General features: G+C 39.0%; 1 protein-coding gene across 5 annotated transcripts in view; it reads left to right on the forward strand.

The window, feature by feature from the left end:
* Positions 1 to 21,380, forward strand: part of PLEKHG4B (pleckstrin homology and RhoGEF domain containing G4B) — a 323,118-nt gene that overhangs the window by 219,430 nt on the left and 82,308 nt on the right. For all 5 annotated transcript variants that reach the window (XM_072605293.1, XM_072605290.1, XM_072605292.1 and 2 more), the window contains one exon: positions 5,748 to 7,110. In XM_072605293.1, the coding sequence (XP_072461394.1) occupies positions 5,937 to 7,110 (1,174 nt within the window). In that variant the 5' untranslated portion in view covers positions 5,748 to 5,936. The remainder of the gene's footprint in view (positions 1 to 5,747; positions 7,111 to 21,380) is intronic.

The following is a 21,380-nucleotide window of genomic DNA, read 5'->3' on the forward strand; positions in this document are numbered from 1 at the left end:
CCTTTACTTTCTTTTCTACTCAAAATCATTGGAGCAACTGCTTATATGACCAGTACTCTCCTTGGCTCTAAATAGCCAAGTTGATATTAGGATTCATATTTTATAGGGAAAGTTTAAAGAAAAAGTGATATTTTCTCAAAATCTTAATATTTAAAATAAGTTATAAATTCTACAAAATGTCTATAGAACAGTTAATACTAATACTACACAAACTTTTCAGAAAAATTGAGAAAGAAAACATTCTGCCAGACACCTTTTGTGAGACAAATATAGTCCTGATAACTCAAATGGAGAACAATGAAAAAAACCTATAGACTAGTAATAATAATGAACTTTTATTCACAAAATTTAAACAAAATTATTTGAAAAGAATGCTACAGCAATATATCCAAAAAATTATTTGCCATGATGAAGCTGGATTTATGTCAAAATGTGAAAAGATTCATTGTCAGGAAGAAAATGAACATAATTGATGCTATTTAAAAAAACAAAGCCTCACAATATTATATTTTTCAATAAATACAGGAATCTTTGACAGAATATAACAATCATTTATGCTAAAACCCCTAGTAAACATGAATAGAAAAGATATTTTTCATATGATGGACAGTATACTTTTAAATCCAAAAGTTAATATTATTTGCAATGGAGAAATACTAGGTGTCTTCTGAATAAATAAAGGAGCAGAACATGATTTTCTATTTCTCTATTTATTTGACATAGTTACGAAAATATTAAAGATAACAATAAGAGAAAAGAAAGAAATTCAAAGACAAAGAAACAAAACTATCTGCTATTTGTGGATGACACACTGGCTAACTTAGAAAACCCCAGAGAATCAGCAAACAAACAAATTGAGACAATAGTTTCAGTAAAGTGGCAAAATAACAACACAAAAAATTCATAAAAATCACCAACAGCTCTATGTAGCACTAGGAAATATTAGAAGCAGCAATCTACAGACATACTGCTACCAATCAAACTACCAAGGTGTACTTTTTAGAATAGATGAAATAGCAAAATTCACTCAGATAAACAAAAGACGTAGAGTCTTAAGGGTGGGAAAAACTAGGTGCAAAAGGAAACTAGCCCTTGTAGTTCTCAAATTATACTATAAAGCAGTGCTCATGAAAACTATTTTATCTACTGAATACTGGGTTATTTACTAATACTGGGTTAGAAAAATAGGAGAGTAGATTGGTAGAGTTGTCCAGGTAAAGAAGAATCACAACTGAATTCAATAATTCATTATTTATAAACCCTAAAACAATTACTTGGGATGTATGTGTGGATGGAATACTCCATCTTACAAGAACTCTTAGGAAATCAATTTGGTAGAAATTAGGTACATATTAGCATTTTACATCACTATCATCATCATGATAACTATCACATTATATATATATCACTATAAAATTTGCAAAATATATGTTATTCATTTGATTCTTACAATTCCTGGGATGTGGGTGCTATTATTATTATTCCCATTTTACAGATTAAAAAAACTGAAGCTGAATGATTTTAACTGACTTGCTCAGAGTCACACAACTACTAAGTGTCTAAGGCAAGATTTGGACTTCGGTCTTCTTGACTTCAAATCCAACCTTCTATGCACTGTGATTCTCTCTCTCCCTCTCCTTCCTTCTCTGTCTCTCTGCCTCTTTCTCTTTTTATCTATCTCTCTATCTCTCCATAGATATGTAGATATAGATTTATGTATATATACACATATATATACACACATATATACGCTTTACATATATAAATAGCTACCTCCCTATATATACAACAATAATCTCAAAATGAACCTAAAGGTCACATCATAAAAAAAATTAGAAGAGAGCAATATAATAGATATAACTGGAGAAGAAAGTTTATCCAAACAAATGATACAAGTGAACACCAAAGATAAAATAGATCAGTCTGACTACATGAAATTGAAAGGTTTTTGTATGAACAAAATCAATGTAGCTAGAATAACAAAGGAAATCAGTGATTGAGGGGAAATCTTTTCATCAGATATCTTTTATAAGAGTCTTAATATTCAAAATATGCAGGGAGTGAACACAATTAAGAGCCATTCCTAATGGACAAGTGGTCAAAGAATGTGAATAAACTCAAAAGAAGAATCACAAGTTATTAACAACCATGTGAAAAATTGCGCCAAATCACTAATAATAAGAGTAATTCAGATCAAAACAATTGTGCACATATAACAAATTAACAAATGTGACAAAAGATGAAAATAGTCATTGTTAGAGAAACCGCAAGACATTAGTACTCTGATGGTGAAACTGTGAATTGGTCCAACCATTCTGGAAGGCATTTTGGAATCATTCCGAGAAAAAGTAACCATACCTTTTGTCTCAGAGATTGCTAGGGATATACCCCAAATTGGTCAAAGGTAGGAATAAAGGTCTTAAATAATCTACCAAAATTCTCTTAGGAGTATTTTTGTGGTAGCAATGAAGTGGAAGCAGAATAATTACCCATTCACTTGGAAATGACTAACCAAACTGTATGATAGGAATATGCTAATTCTGGCAGCTTCTTGGTTTGTCCTTCATAATCTTCCTTATTTACAGTTACATCCATGCCAGGTAAGTATAAGATTGGAGTAATAGCATTACAATGGCATTAAGAAATTAACTTTGGAGAAGCATAGAAAGACTTAGATGAAATGATGCAGAGTGAGGTATGCAGAATCAATCAGTCAATAAATGTTTGTAAAGCACTTACTATGTGTCTGGCATTGTATTACATGCTAAGAATATAAGTACAGAAATAAAACCATCCCTATTTTCATTTAGCTTACATTCTAATGGAGAAAACATACATATAGCATAAATATATACAAGGTAGGTAAGTGCTAGGTAGTTTGGGAGGAAGCTAATAGTTGAAGAGAATCAGGAAAGTATTGATACAGAAGACAGTGCCTCTTAAAGGAAATGACAGGTAAAGATAATGAGGTCACTTTTAGGCATTCTGAGTTTAAGACATTCAGCTTGAAATGTTCCATAGGCATTTATCAATCTGAAACTAAAGCCCAGGAAAGAAGAAAATAATACAATTTTCCTTTCCACATCACAACTTTGCCATCATGGTTCTGATAAATCATGGATCAGCATAGGAATTTTTAGGAGTGTTGTGGAAGCTCCAGATGACATCCCAAGACTGGAAGATGACACAGAGCCTATGATCAAATACCTAACCCAAAAATTCCTAGATTTGAGGGGCCTCACCCTTAACCCCAGCAATGTGGAAGGGACAAACTGTATATACAACGATAATAACAATGTAAATGAAAAGGAAAAAAACTGCAACTGGGTTCTGTATAATTAATAATAACCAAACTTGTCCTAGGAGAATAGTTGAGAAAATACACCTGCTTTCCCATTTTGCAGAAATAGGGGATTATTGGTGTGGACTACTTAACAGATACGCTTTGATACGTTGGTTAATTTTGCTAATGCTTTCTACCACCCACCCATCCATTTTTATTCTTTGTTATAAAAGATGGTTCACTCATCAGATGAAATGAAGGTGTTATAAAAACAAAAATTATCAATAAAAAGTTACAAATTTTTAAAAAATAGTGACGGTTGAATACGTAAGGGTAGACATGCAGCCAGAAGTGAAGACAGGAAATGTTGATGCCTTGGGGATTAGGCTACATTTTTCACTTGCTTCAGTGAATCTTGCCACATTACTTACAACCACTGCTTGCCTTTGTAGTATATTCTTCCTGACAACAGTATTTACTTGCAGGACTTCAGACTGCTTCCTGCTTTCTGCCTTGCTTTTGGATTTAGTTTTCACAGTAAACTTTGGCTTGACTTCATATGGTCTCTGATTCACTCTCTTAGATCTCAAGTTGGACCATCCTCCTTTCCCTCCAAAGTTTGTATGGGGTCCTGAGGATTGCCCTTAATTACCAACATCTTTGAGGGCAGAAATTAAACACCCCTTCCCTTGCCTTTGTGTCTCTTTAAAACAACATATTTAATTGGTTAGAAAGTTATTATAACATAATAAACTTTCTTCTACCTTCCTTTCTGTTTGCAAAGTCAACCCTTAATACTCAAGGAGATAGGTGGGCTGGCAGCCAACTTTTCTTCCAGGAAAAATTGACAAAAGGTATATAATAGAAGCAAGTTAGAAAAAAAAAATAAATCCAAGAGTATGGGGTTGATAAAATCCAAACTTACAAAATATATCATGGAAAAAGTTATTCTCTTTACAAAGGAATCCTAACCATTAGCTCTTCAAGTGCATTTACAAAAATTTTTTAAATCCATATTTCATATATGTCATATAAAGTAAGCCACACTTTTACATAGAAATTGTGTCCTACTTCACAATACTGAAAATTCTTAGTTTTTAGCATGAATGATATCTCTGCATGTTTTATTATACTCAGTAGTCTGATCTAAATATTTGTTTTTGTAGCCCAGACACTACAGAAATAATATAAGAGTTCCTAACATGAGTAGAGCAATGCCATTCCACACCTGGGACACTGAAGCTATCAAGAAAGGATTTCTCAAGTCAGTGATACAATTTTGAGAAGGGACACCATTTTCTTGTGGTGCTCATGTGATTTTTGCCCTCTTAATTTGCTACTTTAATCAATAATACCAAGCTCTCATTTTGCCAGAGCTTAAAATTAACACATTGGATTTGTGTTTCACTGATTTTGAATTCTAATGTCTCAAAATTCAAGAAGCAAGAAGTTCTCAAGATGTCTGGTTGGATTTGCTAAACTTTACCTTGTGGCAAGCAGTTACTGAGTTAAAAGTAGGAACTCAATAAATGCTCAATTTACTAATTTAAATTTAGTAAAGGGCAGCTAGATGTCAGACCTGGAGTCAGGAAGACTCAACTTTCTGAGTTCAAATCTGGTCTCAGACATTTACTAATTGTGTGACCCTGGACAAGATCACTTAACCCTGCTTGCCTCAGTTTCCTCATCTGTAAAATGAGTTGGTGAAGAAAATGGCAAACCATTTTAGAATATTTGCCAACAAAACCTGAGGTGAGGTCACAAAGAGTAGAACATGACTAAAAAACAATGAAAAGTTTAGTAAGTTCAGTAAAAAAAAAAAAAGATTCACTGAAGCAGGTGAAAAATGTAGCCTAATCCCCAGAGTATAAACATTTACTTTCTCCATATCTGTGCAGTGTGACAGAGTGTATAGAGAGCTGGAATTGGAGTGAGTTCAGGTGTTTCCTTGATAGTTATGATCATAGATTTAGGGCTCAAAGGGACCTTAGAGGCCATTGAGCTTAACTCCCTCATTTTACTTACAAATGAGGATTCTGAAACCCAAAGACATTGACTTGCCTATAGTAACACAGGTAGTAGGTATCCAAGGTAAGTCTTCCAAACTTAAAGCCCAGCACTCCAGTCACTTTGCCACATGGTGACTCTTGGTACCCCAGGGAGTTGTCTGAGACTAAATAGAGAGAGCAGTTCCTAGTCTTCGGTGTTAGAGTGAATATCCTTCCTAGGAATTCCCCTTACTCAGGAAATCACAGATCCAAGAGAAAAACTAAACACATCAGTTTCACAAGTTTTTTCATTGTGACCTGGGGTACACATGCTCACTAGTTAATATTACTATTTCTTGGAGGAAAGTAGAGTTTCCTAAGAATCATGCTGACCTCACAAGACAATGGACAGAGTTCCTGTCTGGATAGGTGCATTTGTTTTCATTGATGTTTCTCTCTCTCTTCTTGGCTTACAGGCAAGGTACACAGGTCTTATTTTCTACCATGAAGGCTGGCCCCTGTGCATCCATGAAAAGGTGGTGGTACAGCTAGCATCCCTCCACAAAGTACGGCTTAAGCCAGGAGATTTCTATCTGCAAGTTGTTGCAGGGGGGAAGCAATCTGCCAAATTGGTTCTGAAATGCCTCGCCCAACATGGACAAGGAATGGAAGAAGTCACCGTACCTGAAACCATGTATGGATGCATCTTCACATCAGAGTTTTTAGAAAATGTAAACTGTGAGAGGACCAGCTTCCCCTTGCAAAGCTGCTTGCTAACCACAGGCACAGTGGTCTATCGCACCCCATGGAGCAACATTATGAACCCCATCTTTGTCCCTACATCTGAAACCATCCTTCATAATTATTCCAGCAACACAGTGCTAAACCCGTTGAGTTGCCACAATCTGTCACCCACGCAAACCATGGAGAGCAACCGTTCTCGAGGAAGCTCTACTTCCAATGATACTGGCTGCACGGTCATGGAGGCCTCGCTGTCCTGCAGCCGTGGAAGCTCGGGGAGTGACCTGTCCAGCCCACTCCATTCTCCTGAATGTAGAACTGACTTAGAAAGCCCCAGAACCCCTAGTGAAGATTGTGAAGGAGAGTATGTAAACCTTGCTGTATTTGCCCATGAGTGTCCTAGCTTAGAGAGAGGCCTTTCAGAACCCCCTCAGATGTGTGAGGAGACAGATAGAGCACTCCATGTTGAGGAATTATCTCTTACAGTGGAGGAGAAGAAGACCGGCCTAAGAAATATTACTTTCAGCACAGATTTGACCAGTCCTTGTGCCCGTCGGCGGCAGCTAAGGGATTCTACCTATTTTGAGACCAGACGTCTATTTAGAAAATCATACATGGAAGCCTTACAAAACCCAATGCACCTTGGCTCCAGCTCAGAGGAGTCAATAACAGAGGAGATCTCAGACCAAATCATTCATTCACCCAAAATGAATGATGAGCAAACATCAGAAGTCAGGGCTGCTACTAAACCAACTCAGAAGGAAAGTTATTTTTCTGAGAGACTTCTCCCTAAGGAAGAACTAAGAGGAAACATGAGTCCTAAGTCCTGTTCCCAGCCCTCAGAAAAGCAACTTGGACCCGCTGGAGCTTCTTTAGTATCTGGAAAGAGGGCTAGTCCCAGGAGGTCTCAATCCTTGGATCGATCCCACAAAAGTTCCCAGGATAAAGGCCATGACCCCCGTCGGTCCTCAGATGATTCATCAAATGTAAATTCTAAAAAGCTCTTAAATGGACAAGCTTTAAGCCCTGAAAAATTGGACCCCAACAACCACTTCTGCATCACTGATAAAAGCTACAAATGCACCAAAGACGATGAAGGTAATGGGAGGAGGGGGGGGAGAGAGAGAGAGAGAGAGAGAGAGAGAGAGAGAGAGAGAGGGAGGGAGAGAGAGAGAGGGAGAGGGAGAGGGAGAGGGAGAGAGAGGGAGAGGGAGAGGGAGAGGGAGAGGGAGAGGGAGAGGGAGAGGGAGGGAGAGAGAGAGAGAGGGAGGGAGAGGGAGAGGGAGAGGGAGAGGGAGAGGGAGAGGGAGAGAGAGAGAGAGAGAGGGAGAGAGAGAGAGATTGGGAGAGGGTGAGAGGGAGAGAGAGAGAGATTGGGAGAGGGTGAGAGGGAGAGAGAGAGAGATTGGGAGAGGGAGAGAGGGAGAGAGAGAGAGAGGGAGGGAGAGAGATTGGGAGAGGGAGAGAGGGAGAGAGAGAGAGAGAGAGAGAGAGAGAGAGAGGGAGGGAGGGAGGGAGAGAGAGAGGGAGAGGGAGAGAGAGAGGGAGAGAGAGAGATTGGGAGAGGGAGAGAGGGAGAGGGAGAGAGAGAGGGAGAGAGAGAGATTGGGAGAGGGTGAGAGGGAGAGAGAGAGAGATTGGGAGAGGGAGAGAGGGAGGGAGAGAGAGAGAGAGAGAGAGAGAGGGAGGGAGAGGGAGAGGGAGAGGGAGAGATTGGGAGAGGGAGAGAGGGAGAGAGAGAGAGAGAGAGAGAGAGAGAGAGAGAGAGAGAGAGAGAGAGAGAGTATTTTACAGTTAACTTTTTAAATCAAAGGTCCATACATAAATTTTGACTCATTCACTTAAACTCTTAGCCTATTTATTAAACTTTGTGCATAGACCTTAGAGATGTAAATGTTGTTTGCATCACTTCTTTCACAGACCACAAATCAGTTTGACAGTTCTCTTTACAATTAGGTAAATTATTGTTCTGGCTCCTCCCTTATACACACCAAACACATACATACACTCACAGACACGGACACAACACATGTGTAGGAAAGATATCCAAGAAAAAAATATTAGCAAGATAATTGTTTTCTTAGCTTCATCCAGAAATCTGAGAATTACTTGTCTTTTTTCCTCTACAACTCTGTAAAATATATGTGATGTTGATGGAGTTTTCAAGGCAGGAAACAAAAACAAGACATGGTAATATGTTGAACTAAGTCAGATAAAAGGGCAGTAATGCTTTGGAAACAACCTCAGTAAAGACTTCATAAGATCAGAGTTATTGCTTGGTGAGCAGTTTTCTGATGATGAGTCTTTCCAAATCTTAGCTAACCAGGTACTCAAGTCATGGTCACACATGATTCTGAAGGACTCTTAGTGACTCTAAATCACAGAATTGTGTCCATTTAAAAACAATCAATCAATAAACATTCATTAAGCATCTACTATGTATATCTCAGGCATGGTAGTAAGGAGCTAGAATCAGTTATAGCACATATGCTAGGGGTTATGATTAAAGATTTTCATTACTGAATTCTTCGTCTCAGTTGATAACTTTAAATATGATGCTTAGGAGCATTATAATAAAGCCAAATAAGGCAGTTGCTTCTAGGGTTTTAAATTACATTTTTCAATTTGTTGCTGCAGCTGTTGACCTATGATTTTTAGGGTAAAATGCATGTTTTTTTTCCTTATGGCACAACAAAAATGAATATCTGGATTAGAAAATTAAAATTCTATCTGCACTTTGTATTACTAATGGTAAACAGTTGTGAGCTTAAGACCTTATGCCTTCATTGCAAATGCTAATATGAAAAATACTGTCTGAGCTTTGTAAAATGTCTCTAGAATGAAATTCAAAAGTATTACCATTCACTAACAGTGGAAAGAGCTCTGGATCTAGAATCAGAAAGCCTAGGTTCAAATACTGCCTCTGATACAACCAGTGTGACCTTGGACAAGCCACTTAATCTCTCTGTGCCACAGTTTCCTCATCTGTACCATGAGGTTTGGCCTTTGCAGTCCCTTCTGGCTGTAGAATTATGATTCTGTGATCCTATAAAAATAACAGACACCACCTCTCTGGACCTCAAAGGACCTGAGAGGATTAGATGGGATGATCTCTAGAGTCCCACCCAAATTTTGCAAGCCTGTGGGTCTAGTAAAAAGAGAAGAAATAAGTGACTGGCATTTCCAAAAAAAGTAAAAGCATTTGCTCGTTGGACTCCTTGCACTGAAATTGGCGTGATAAAGGCCTTTACATTAGTTCAGCCCAAAGAAGTGAAAGAGTCCCAAGCAGTAGTTACAGGCACAGAACTTTCTCAAAGCATCTGTTATCATGAGTAATGTTAGAATTAGAGGAATTCCACTTTATTCTTTTTTTCCCCCTTGGGTAACTGTAGAGTATATATTTATTACTAAAATGCTCAAGCTAATTCAGGAAATAGACAGTGGATTTAGTCCATAGTATCTCTACATAATCACTCAAATCCTGTTTCCTGACCTTGAGGGTTTTGGAATCATGGATGCCTAGGGCATAAATCCCTTAGCATCCAAGTCTGGCCAGTCACTTTATTCTAATATCGAGTAGAATTTACTTCTGAAGCAACAGCTCTTTTTATAAAGCTTGCCTGCTTCTGGTTTGTTATGATAGCAAGAAAGGGCCACCATGATTGCTGAATATCAGAGATTCTTACCCTTTTTTATGTCTTGGATCCCTTTGGCAATTTGAGGAAATCTAAGGACCCCTTCTCAGAATAGTCTTTTTTAATGTATAAAATGAAGTGCATAGGATTGCATTTATATCTAAATACATTTATCAAAAATATTTTTTTCAGTTCATAGACTCCATGTTAAAAATCCCTGCAATATACTAAAAAAAAAGAATCCTAATCATTCCCCCATGGACATATCAAGGTAATTTAACTCCTTCTAAACAGAAACTAATCACAGAAGGGTTCTGAAGAGGGAATTTGCCATTCTGCATGATTTTAATATCTGCCACACTAGCAATATTCTCCTGCGCCATTATCATTAAGTCAGTGGTAGAAAAGGATAACCACTATAAATAAGGACTACATGTACAAGCCTGTTACAACCTGTTAAGAAGTAACTTTTGAGAAATGAAATTGTTGATTTGACTTACTTGCTTTGCGTGTGTAAGGGTTGAGCTAAGTGGTTGATTATGCCAATAAATCCATCATTTAAGGGTTTACTTTTACCCTTTTACCTCAGGCTGCTGTTCATCTTCAAGAAGTTTATTTGCAGATCTATAGAGTATAAGAACTGGGAAGGATATCTGATCTCATTTAATCCATACCTCTTATTTTGCACCTTAGTAAACCCTGAAGTCCATGGAGATAATGTGGCTTGCCCAGAATCATAGAGCTAGTTAATGACAGTTAATACTAGAATCTAGGTCTGATGGACTCGAGTCTCCAGGTCTTTCAGTCAAACAACACAACTCTCTTGGGAATGGCTTCAGCCTTCTTCTGGTACCTTGATGTTCAGTATCAGCCCTTGGTGGTGCCACGATGTTTGATGTCTTCATGGCTGCTTTTATTCTTCCACTAAAAAAGAGAAAATAAACAGCTGAGATATTCTGGTGCCTCTAAAATGAATGAGGTAGACAACCTTTTAGTTATTTTTCCATTCAGGTTGAGCCAAATAGGACTGCTTAGACAGGCATGGCTCTGCTATTTTTTCAACTTACTTTCATATATCCATGATTTCATCAATGAGAACACTTCCTCTACTGATGCAGATCAGAACTCATCCATAATTTCTTTTCTTGTTTAGTTATTTCCTATGTCTTCCTTTGTATCTTCCATAGTGGAACTTCCCAGTGCCCTGAAAGTCTTTCTTTTGACCCTTGAGCTTTTCATTTACTAGGGGAGCCCTTGGGCCACCCACCTCTTTTATGCTTATGCATTTCCTTCATGATGCCTTTTATGTCCCTTCTTGTTTGCAGATCATCTTGGGTAATCTTCTACAACCTACTTGTACCCACCATACAGATCTCCATTATCTTTTGGGTCGTTTACAATGTTAGCCCTTGTTAATATTTCGTGGTTCATTTGGCATCACTGGGGCACTGATAGTAGTAGTGAATAATGAGCAGGTCTTGAAATTAGAAAGTCCTGGATTCAAGTCTCACTTTTAGCATCCCAAGACACTTACCTTCTCATTACTCCCAGGCAGTGTTCTAAGGGGGCAGCTAGGTAGCTCAGTGGATATAGGCCTGGAGTTAGGAAGAGTGTGGGGTCTTGAGGCTTGACCTGACGTTGTTCTGAGGGAAATTAGGAAGATCTCAGGCAACTTACTGGCCTCTCTCTTTCATCTTGGCTCCACCCTCCCCCCCTTTCAGAAATTCTGATTTTCTTATTCAGGTGTGGGTCTAGTTCATTGTCCTTTCCATTGTTGAAGATAAATGGAACTCATTGGGTAACTCAATGGCTGCCTATCCAACTTCAGGTCAAAATCTTAGCAACAGGCTTCCTGCATTCGTTTGGTTTTTCATGTGTATATTGCTAGACCAATTTCTTTAGAAGTTAAGCGGTTTGCTCAAGACCACATAGTTAATAGTAGTCAAGTTTGGATTAGGAGCCAGCTCTCCTTATTCCAAGGTCTATGCTATCTCTTCAACTAGTCCACACTTTTAATTTAGAATATTTTACCCTAGGTATTATATGTATCCCATTTATCCTGTAGAAGAAATACAGAATGATGTCACACAGAAAGAGCACTGATCTTACAAAAACTGGTTTGATTCCTGCCTTTGTCACTGACTCCTTATCCAAATTTGAACCAGTACCATGCCTCCTCTGAATCTCAGTTTCCTCATCTGTAAAAAGGGACAAAGACAATATTTGTAATATCTACTTCACTGGGTAAACCAAATGAAAAATGAATTTAAAGCACTAAACTATGGCAATATGTATATTCTATGTATACAGACATACATACATATGTATTATGTATATGTATGTATAGGTGTCTATGGATGTATGTATAATACATAGTGAGCAGGTCTTCCAGTTAGAAAGACTTGGGTGCAATTCTCATCTGTAACTAAAGATGTAATTTTGGTCAAGACGCTTGACTTCTCATTGCCTCCAGGCAGTGTTGAAAGACTTTAAGTTGCTAAGAAGGTAACGGTCTACATTGGTAAAGGAAGTCTTCCTGAGTCCAGGCCAAGCACTCTATCCACTGAGCCACCCCATTGCCTCCAGTTCACATGTAAACTATAAAGCACTGTACAAATGTAAACTGCTATTATCATTTCCTCTATCAAAATTCTCCTCTGATGCCTTAGTATGGCATGGAAGTAATCCTGGCTCTCCAAGACTGTGCCAGCAGAGGGCTCTTACTTTCCAAGCCCTCCAAGCTAGAATATAGGCCCAAGAATGGCGTGTGTGTGTGTGTGTGTGTGTGTGTGTGTGTGTGTTTTAGCAGGAAGTTGATCATTGTAGTGTGCAAACAAGTAAAAAGCATACCAATATTGATATAATTATGAATCCTCAATGTATTTTTTGTAGACTACAGATAAGTGAGAGACTTTTGTTCCCCTTTCCTCCATTTCTAATCTGAAATACAAAATATTGTGCTCTTTGGATGCTGAATTAGAAGATGTCCCTTTCCTCATCACTTTCCATTTGCAAGCATACAGTTGGATAGAAGGCCAGCAACAGTGATCCCTGAGGCTGCATTTCCTTGTAGCATCAAGGCAATAGAAAATGTTTGAATAAAAATGTGACTCTGAAAAACTCAGGTCCTCATATGCAAGCCATATTATGCTTAGGTGGTCAGGTTGTTATCCAATGGAATTTTATGGTCGGACATTATCTCAGAGGTGTGGTTCTGGAGGACCAGGTCAAGAATGTTGTTTGGCCCCTGATTTCAGCAATGCTACTAGGCATGCTCAGATCCAATTCATTCATTCAAAAAACAAGGATCAGGTGACTTCTACAGGCAAGGCATAATTGAACTCTGCCTCTGGTTGCTTGGTTTAGATGATGTCATTTCCAAAGCTCACATCAGTACTTTCTTAAGAAAAGAAGCCTCGTGCCAATCTGCCACTGTCTATCTCTGTAATTCCCATCATTTTTTCATTGCTGTGAAAACATATATCCATTAGCACAGTGCCTGAACCCTAGTAAATACTTAAGAAATGCTTGTTGACCGACCAAATGAAGGAGCTTTTGGGTTGTTAAACCTAAAAAGATTTGTTTTAAAAATCATGTTCTTTATAAAAGACCCGATTTCGAATCCTATCCCTGATTCTTGGTTCTTGAGTGACCTTCAGGAAACCATTTCACTTTCCTCGGCCTCAATTTCCTTGGCTTTAAAATGAAGGAGCAGGCCTGTCTAAAGGGCCTCTGATGCCCCTGGCTTCTTAGCTCTCAGTCTATGATCCTATGCTCCCTGGTGTCATTATAAAGTGAAGAGGGAGGCTCATTCTTTAGCAAACATACCAGAACTTATTCAGTGAAATGAATGTTGTCACCTTCAAAGGAGTCACCTTGAAAAACATCACACTTGATCCAACAATATAGAAATTGATCAAAACATATTCTGAAAATGTTTTATTTAAAACAACCTCCACAACCTGTGGCATATTCTTTTGAATGTCCTCAATAGTGGCAAATCATCATTTTTAACATTGGATTTTATTAAGTTATTCAGAAGTAATTTGGTGCATAGGAACTGATATTTAATAGTAAACAATGTGACTGTGGCAAAACACTTAATTTCTGCCTCCTTAAGAGATCTCTTATTCTCTATTTCCTTATCTATAAAATAGAGACAATGCCATCCTCACTGCACAGGGTTTTTGAATCTGAGTTAGAAAAGGGCCCTACTGGTCTTTTGACCTAATCCCTAATTAGAGATCCTTAACCTGTGGTGCATGAATTTGATTTTTTTAAAAATATTTTGATAACTATATTTCAAAACATTTGCTCTCCTTTGAATCTACCTGCTGAATTTTATATTTATCCCCATTAAATTTTCTTTTATTTCATTATGCCTATAGCTCTAGCCTATTAAGATCTTTCGAGGATTCTAACTCTGTTATCTAACATATCAGCTATCCCTTCCAGTTTTGTGTAGCCTGGAAGTTTGGCAACCATTTATTTGACAAATGTGATAATGCATATGAAAATAGTTTAAAAAACACTACCTAAATGAAAGATATTGTTGATCAAACTGGGCAATAACACCATTGTTAGTCAAAAATGAGGAGTGCCTAGACAGAAATGAGATTTCCTTGTATGCTCAAGGTGGCTTTAAAAGTAATTGCAAAGGAATCTTATTTAGCATGTAAGCATGATGCAAATGATGTGTATCTGATTAAATTTCCTCTTAAATAAAATGTTAACATAATTTGAAGTGAAAACTGATTTGAAGCCCTATAATGCATTAATGGACATTAAACAGACCCAGGTACACCTGAAAATATTAGAGGAAATCTAAAGTGCTTTCAAGCTTATAATTGACTACTGTTGAAATTTTGGATTTTTTTTTTTAGTTGCAGAATGATCATTAAAAAAAACAAACCCTTTCTATATGTGTGTGAGTACTAAAGTACACTGTTAAGATTCATACCTCATCCTTTTCTTTTCACACCAGTCACCTCACTTGTGATGAATTGCTTACCCAATAAGCTCAGTAAATTCACCATTCCAATGAGGAAAATAAACAACTAAATGAAATTTATACTCCCAAGTCAATTTGAATACGTGTGAAAAGGTGTATCTGTTCAGGCTGTCAACACCAGGTCATGACTGTTTGCCAAGAAGGACAGGTCAAGATTTGGAATCTAGATTTGTACCTACAAAGACAAAGCCAGGAGATTAGTAAGCAACAGAGAAGTACATGGTCCTGAGAGTACCAAGGATGTGTCCAATGGCCCAAGGATACTAGCAGCAGGAAGGGAAGAGAAAGCAAGAAGTCTGAGAAACCAGACCAAGGGCAATGTCATGAGCTCCAAACCAAACTAGTAAGCAAACAGGGAACCCAAGTCTGATCTAGGTAGCAGGCAGATTCAGGACAGGCAGAAAGCAGTAGAGAAGCAGATATCTCGCATAAACAAAGAAATCCTCAATGATGTTATAAGTGATCCAAGGGCAGAAGCTAGCTGTCCTCTGTCTTGTACTTATATTCCCTGCTAGGCATGGGTGGGTTTGCAATAAGAGCAGGTGTGCACAGGAATCTAGAGAGAGACAAAAACCCAGATGGTCAGAGCAGCTGATCCAGTCAAACAAAACTGCTTATAGCTGAGAGGCTCATGGCCATAGGGGAGTGGTTTTTTTGTCATTTTGTCCCACTTATTTTTAATTATGTTAAAGAGTCTAAACTGAAGCCTAAGGAATAGCTGCACTCTCCTGCTCTGGGCATGGACTCTCGAGAAGCCCACACAAACACAAAATCTCAACTATTTCTCCTGGAATCCTACTGCAAGGCAAGAGACAAGGTCAGAAAACTCCAGACTGAAAACAGTCTGTGGTTCTCAGGAGTGCTTCTCAGGCAAACAGGGAGGGCCTCACAGCTGCTTCCCTGGGTTGAAAAGCTTTGTTTTCAGATCAAGTTGAGTCAGTGTTCATTTGTGGTCTGACTCAGAGACAACTTTGAGCTCTTTTGATCCTTAAACCAATAATGTGTTGCTTTGTTTTTGTGTGGTATGAAGAATGCTGTGTGTTTGCTATCCTCTTGGCACTTTCATGAAAACAAGATGTCATGAGACTATCCCAGGGAGTCTCTTTTTTTATTAGTGTAAATAAGGCATTAATTGATGGCTCCAGCCTCTGGCACTATCTCTCAGAGCCACAGTTGTGGATTTCTTCATGGTAAAGGACCATAGAGATGGAAAGCTTTACCTAAGTACCCATGGGTACCAGTCATGGGGCACTGGTAAGGCTCAGTGATATAAAACTGGATTGTAACTCACATTCCTAGATGCCAGCCAAACATCCACCCCTTGTCCCATTTATAGCATCATGGTCAAGGTCTGGGAGGAAGCAAGCCTGAGCAAAGCAGAAAAGACAGAGCATTGGTCTAGCATCTAGCCAAAAGAATTTGGCAGATAGTATAAGTGTAAAAGTCATGGTTTCAGGGCCAGAAAATCAATTAACAAAGGGAAGGGTACCAAAGCCCAGGAAGTAGAGCCAAGTCCCAGGTCTAGGAAACCCATATCAGCAAAAAAGAACAGCGCATCCTAAAGTCAATGTGTCCCAACAAAACTCATTTCTCACACATACATACATCCACTCAACTTCCCCCTTCTGCAGTTCCCTATTGCTGTCTATGGAACCACCATCCCCCAACCCCAGTTGGCAGTGTTGGAGTCATCTTCAGCTCTCACTCTCCCCACTTCCATAGTGAGTGGTTTGCTAAACCTTATCAAGCCTACCTCCACAACATATCTGGCATCTTCTCTCCTCTCATCTGGCTATCTACCACCTTGATCAACTCCCTCACCACCTCTCACTTTGATGAACAAACCTCCTAACTGGTCTCTATCCCTCATCTCTCTCCTTTTTCCAGTCAACTTTCACACATCTGCCAGAGTGGTATCCCTGTCTCTGGTGAAACCATGAAACCTTGAAACATTGAAGTCAAATGTTTTCATTCTATACTTGATCTTTAGTTCAACATAAAATGGATGCCACTGGCCATTACCAGAGGAATGAGTTTTAGTAGGTGGGTAAATTTCCCCTCTCATTCAGGTAGCTGCCAAACTTTATCAAGTCTACCTCCACAATATTTCCTGTATCCATCTCCTTAGATGGCCCTTGGTTCAGGCCCTTATCACTTCTCATCTACAATATTACAATGTCCCTCAGCTTGGACCCTTTGCATCCAGCATCTTAGACTCATCTCCATTCCATCCTACACACAATTGCCAGATTGATATTCCCACAGCCCAAGTCTGAATATATGTCACTACCTTGCTTAGGAACTTCCTCCTTTATTTGGCTTTAAAAGCTCTTGACAGAGTAGCTCCAGTCTCTCTTTTCTCTCCAGATATACTCTTATAAGGCTAACCAGAGTAACCCATTTGTTATTTCCTTACATGACATTCCACCTTCCAACTCTCATCTCCCATCTCCTTGGCTTTGCACAGAGCATCTCCTATTCCTGGAATGTACTCGATCCTTGCCTCCACTCCATAGATTCCCTAGCCTCCTTCAAAGTTAAGTTCAAGTGCCATCTCCAACAAGGTTTCGCCGTTGCGAGTGCCCTCTTCCTTAAAATTACTTTGTGTATAATTTATATTTGGATTTTTATGTATCTATTATTCCCCTCCCCCATTTAAATGTAAATTCCTGAAGAGGAGGGACAGCTTCATTTTTTTTTTCTTTTACTTTGTATCCCATAGCTCCTGACTCATAGTAGGCACTTAAAGACTATTGGAATGTTGAATGAATTATGTCTGTTCCACTGTAAAGGAGATGGTTCTGTTAAACCCTTGAGTTTAAATCCTCAAAGTAATTCTGTTTCAGTCATCAGCTATAATGTGAATCATGCAAAAACTGGAGTTTTGATATTATAAGGCAGATTTTTTCCCATTTTAGAAGTCCTTCATAGTGGATAGTAGAGGACTGGATCATATGGCCATATCTCTGGAGGACCTCAGAGTCCACATAGGACAAACCCTCATTTTATGGATGACCTATTCTCAATCTGCCTTCTCCTTGACCTCTCTGCAGCCTTTGGCACTATTGGTCACCCTCTCATCCTTGAACTTCTCTTCTCTCTAGGTTTTCAGGACACCACTCTCTCCTGGTTCTCTTCCTCCCTTTCTGACTGCTCCTTCTTGGTTCCCTTTGCTGGATCCTCACCCAGATTGTGCCCTCTAACCACAGGTGTCCCTCAGGGTTCTGTCCTGGGCCCTCTTCTCTTCTCCCTCTATACTACTTCAGAGGTGATCTCATCGTGTCCCATGGATTTAATTTCCATGTCTGTTCTGATGATTGTCAGATCTACCTATCCTTCCCTAACCTCTCTCCTGACCTCTATTCTCCCATCTTCAGCTGCCTTTCAGACCTTTCAAGGTAAATGTCCAGTAGACATCTTAAACTCAGCATATCCAAAATCAACTTCATTTTCTTTCCTCCTGATCACCGTCCCCTACCATCTTCCCCATTACTTCAGAAGGCAATACCATCCTCCTAGTCATTCAGGCTCCCCTTCCCACCCTAGGGAGTCATCCTTGATTCCTCACTATCTCTTGCCCTCCACATACAAGCTTTTGCCAAGGCCTGTTGATTTCACTTTTGAAATATCTGTCAAATATACCCCATCTCTCCTCTACTGTTCCCACTACTGTAGTGCAGGACCTTATCACCTCATGCCTAGATTACTGCAATAGCCTGTTTGTGAGTCTGCCTGCCTCCAGTCTCTCCCCACTCTCATACATCCTCCATTCAACCACCAAAGTGATTGTTGTGAAAGTACAGGTCCAGCCATGTCATTTCCCCTACTCAGTAAACTTCAGGGGCTCCCTGTTGCCCCTAGGATAAAACACAATATGCTCAGTTTAATATTCAAAGGTCTTAGTATTCTAGCCCCTTCTACTTCTTATACTTTATATCCTGCCACAAATTCTTCAGGTGATACTGACTGTCTCATGGATACAATACTCTATCTCTTGACTCCTGGCTTTTTCTCTGGCTTCTCCCCATGCCTGGAAAACTCTTCTTCCTCATCTCTGCCTACTGGCTTCCCTGGGTTCCTTTAATTCCCAATTAAAATCTCACCTTCTACAGGAAGCCTCTTAATTATACTACCTTCTCTCTCTTACTTACATACTATTTTTTCTGGTATAGAACTTGTTTCTACATATTTATGTGCTTGTTAAATTGTGAGCTCCTTGAGGGCAGGGACTATCTTTTGCCACTTTTCATATCCCAGCACAGTGCCTGGCACATGGTAGGTGCTTAATAAATATTTATTGACAGACTACAAATGAGGAAATGGAAGACAGGGAGGTTTATGTGACTTGCCTAAGGTCACACAGTTACTAAAAGTCAGAGGTGGGATTTAAATCTAGATCTCTGCCTCCAAAACTATTCTTATGAGGTTCTTTCCCACTCTAAATCTTTAATCCTCAGAATTAAGAAACAACAAATAAAACAAAAAAAGTTTATTATGTGTCACTTTTACGCCAGTCTAAATCTGTTTCAGTGCTCTAGCTTTCATCCTAACAACCTCATTTGTATTCTTGGTCACACAGCCAGTTTGTATCACAGGTGAGACTTGACCCCATCTAAGACCGCTTGACTCCAAGGCCAGTTCTCTCTGTCTACTATGCAACAGTGACTGTCATTATTATATAAAAATAGGTTTGTTATAGTTCCCGTGGTCAGAAAATGACTAAGTAAAGCATAGTAGGAATATTATATTTTTCTAAAAATTCCTGAGTGGTTAGAAGGCTCACCTTGAAGTCACACTAATCGCATGACCTTGGGCAAGTCACATACATAACTTCTCTGTACCCCAGGCCTCTTTCTATGACAGTAAGTGTTGAATGCTATCTGTATCACTGGAAGGAGTTTCCACCTCAGGATTACCCCAACACTGATGAAATCATAGGTATAAAGCAAGTATATAGATATAGATATATGTCTCTCTATATAGTTACCTATAGATTTAGATAGATATATACACACATATTTGATTGTATCACCATATCTGATCCATTCCAAGGCCATTCTTTTACAGTTGAAGAAAGTGAAACCCAGAGAAGTTAAATGACTGGCCCAGGATCATTTTGGTAGTAAGTGGATTTAAACTCAGATCTTCTGATTACAGAGATTCATTATTCTTTCCATTGCATCACACTACCCTTCTGTCACATTTCCCGTAATTCTTTACATTCATAATTTCTTTTGGCAAAGTAACATACCATTAATTCATATACCACAATTTATTCAGCCATTGTCCAACTGATACTCACCCTGTTTCCAGTTTTTTGATACAACCAGAAAGGTCTGTTATGGATATATTAATATATATGTAGGATCTCTCTTTCTGTCATTGACTTCATTAGGGCATACACCAATCCATGTACTATATTCCAAAAGAAAACAGTTAACTTTTATGGGTTTCCCCTTCCCTATTAATTTAGAGATGGCACAGTAGATAGAGTGCCAGACCTGGAGTCAGGAAGATCTGAATTCAACTCCAGCCTCAGACACTTACTAGGTATGTGACCCTGGACAAGTCACTTAACTCTGTTTGCCTCAGTTTCATCATCTATAAAAGAGGCTGAAGAAGGAAATGCCAAACCACTCCAGTATCTTTGCCAGAAAATCCCAAATGGAATCATGAAGAGTCAGACAGGACTGAAAGGATGGAACAACAACACCTTATCTTACTGATTCATCCTGGGCATCTGTTATTTACTTATCTCTGGCCCAAAGACCTCAGTTACCTCAGGCAGGATAATGCTGATGTATGCATGAATCACTGAAGTCAGAATGCCATTTTCTGGTATCTTGTAGTCTACATAACATTAACCGCACATATAAGTAAAGAATAACATTGTTCTTGGGAGTGTTGTAAAGACTAAATTAAGTTTTCATGAACTTTCTCACCGCCTGGGTTGGAGACCTTTTGCTAAGTCAGTCTCCTATTTCTAAAAAGTCTGATGTGTTAGGTATACAGAACAATGTCCATTAACAAGCTTTAGCCCCTACACTGAAGCTCATCTTTCTCTGCCTTTTCCCCTGCCAATGTGTGCTTTCTGAAGGACTGAAACAAAAAATGATCACGCAGAAAGTTAGGAGTTAGATGGGGAAAGACCTGAATGAAGATTAACTATTTTCTCTCTACTTTAATTTCTTTACGAATGAGAAAGTATGTGAGCAATGTGACCCACAAGCTGGTTCTGAAATAACTCGGGGGCCAAGGATAACTTTTAACAAAAGCAGAAAATCCAACTTACAGCCACTAAATGAAGCTCACTGCTACCATATAGTACTTCCTTTCAAGGACACTGAGGAGGGGAGGCTGTTGAGTTATCACATGTTGGGGTGGTTACCTTTGATCTTCTCTCCCTGGTGGAGACCAGTTCCCTACTAGAGTTGGCTGTGGTTGAAAAGTGCTATAGTCACAAGAACTACAGAATGCAGAGCTAGTGGTGGTGGTGGTTGTTGTCCTTCATTCTCGAAGAGGACCAAAATGACCGCTATGCTAGAGACAAGTTTCAACGTGTCCCGCTCTGACTGATCCAATAGCCTGAAATGCTCTACCACAGGTCAGGCACAAATGGTCCATGTGAACGTTTGGGGTGGATTCTCAAGATTTGCACATCTTATATTTCCTTTGAGCTGTTTCAATTCTGCTTTGCTCATAGAGCACAGTACCTTCTTTAA

Source organism: Notamacropus eugenii, chromosome 4 (genome assembly GCF_028372415.1).
Source record: "Notamacropus eugenii isolate mMacEug1 chromosome 4, mMacEug1.pri_v2, whole genome shotgun sequence".
NCBI lineage: Eukaryota > Metazoa > Chordata > Mammalia > Diprotodontia > Macropodidae > Notamacropus > Notamacropus eugenii.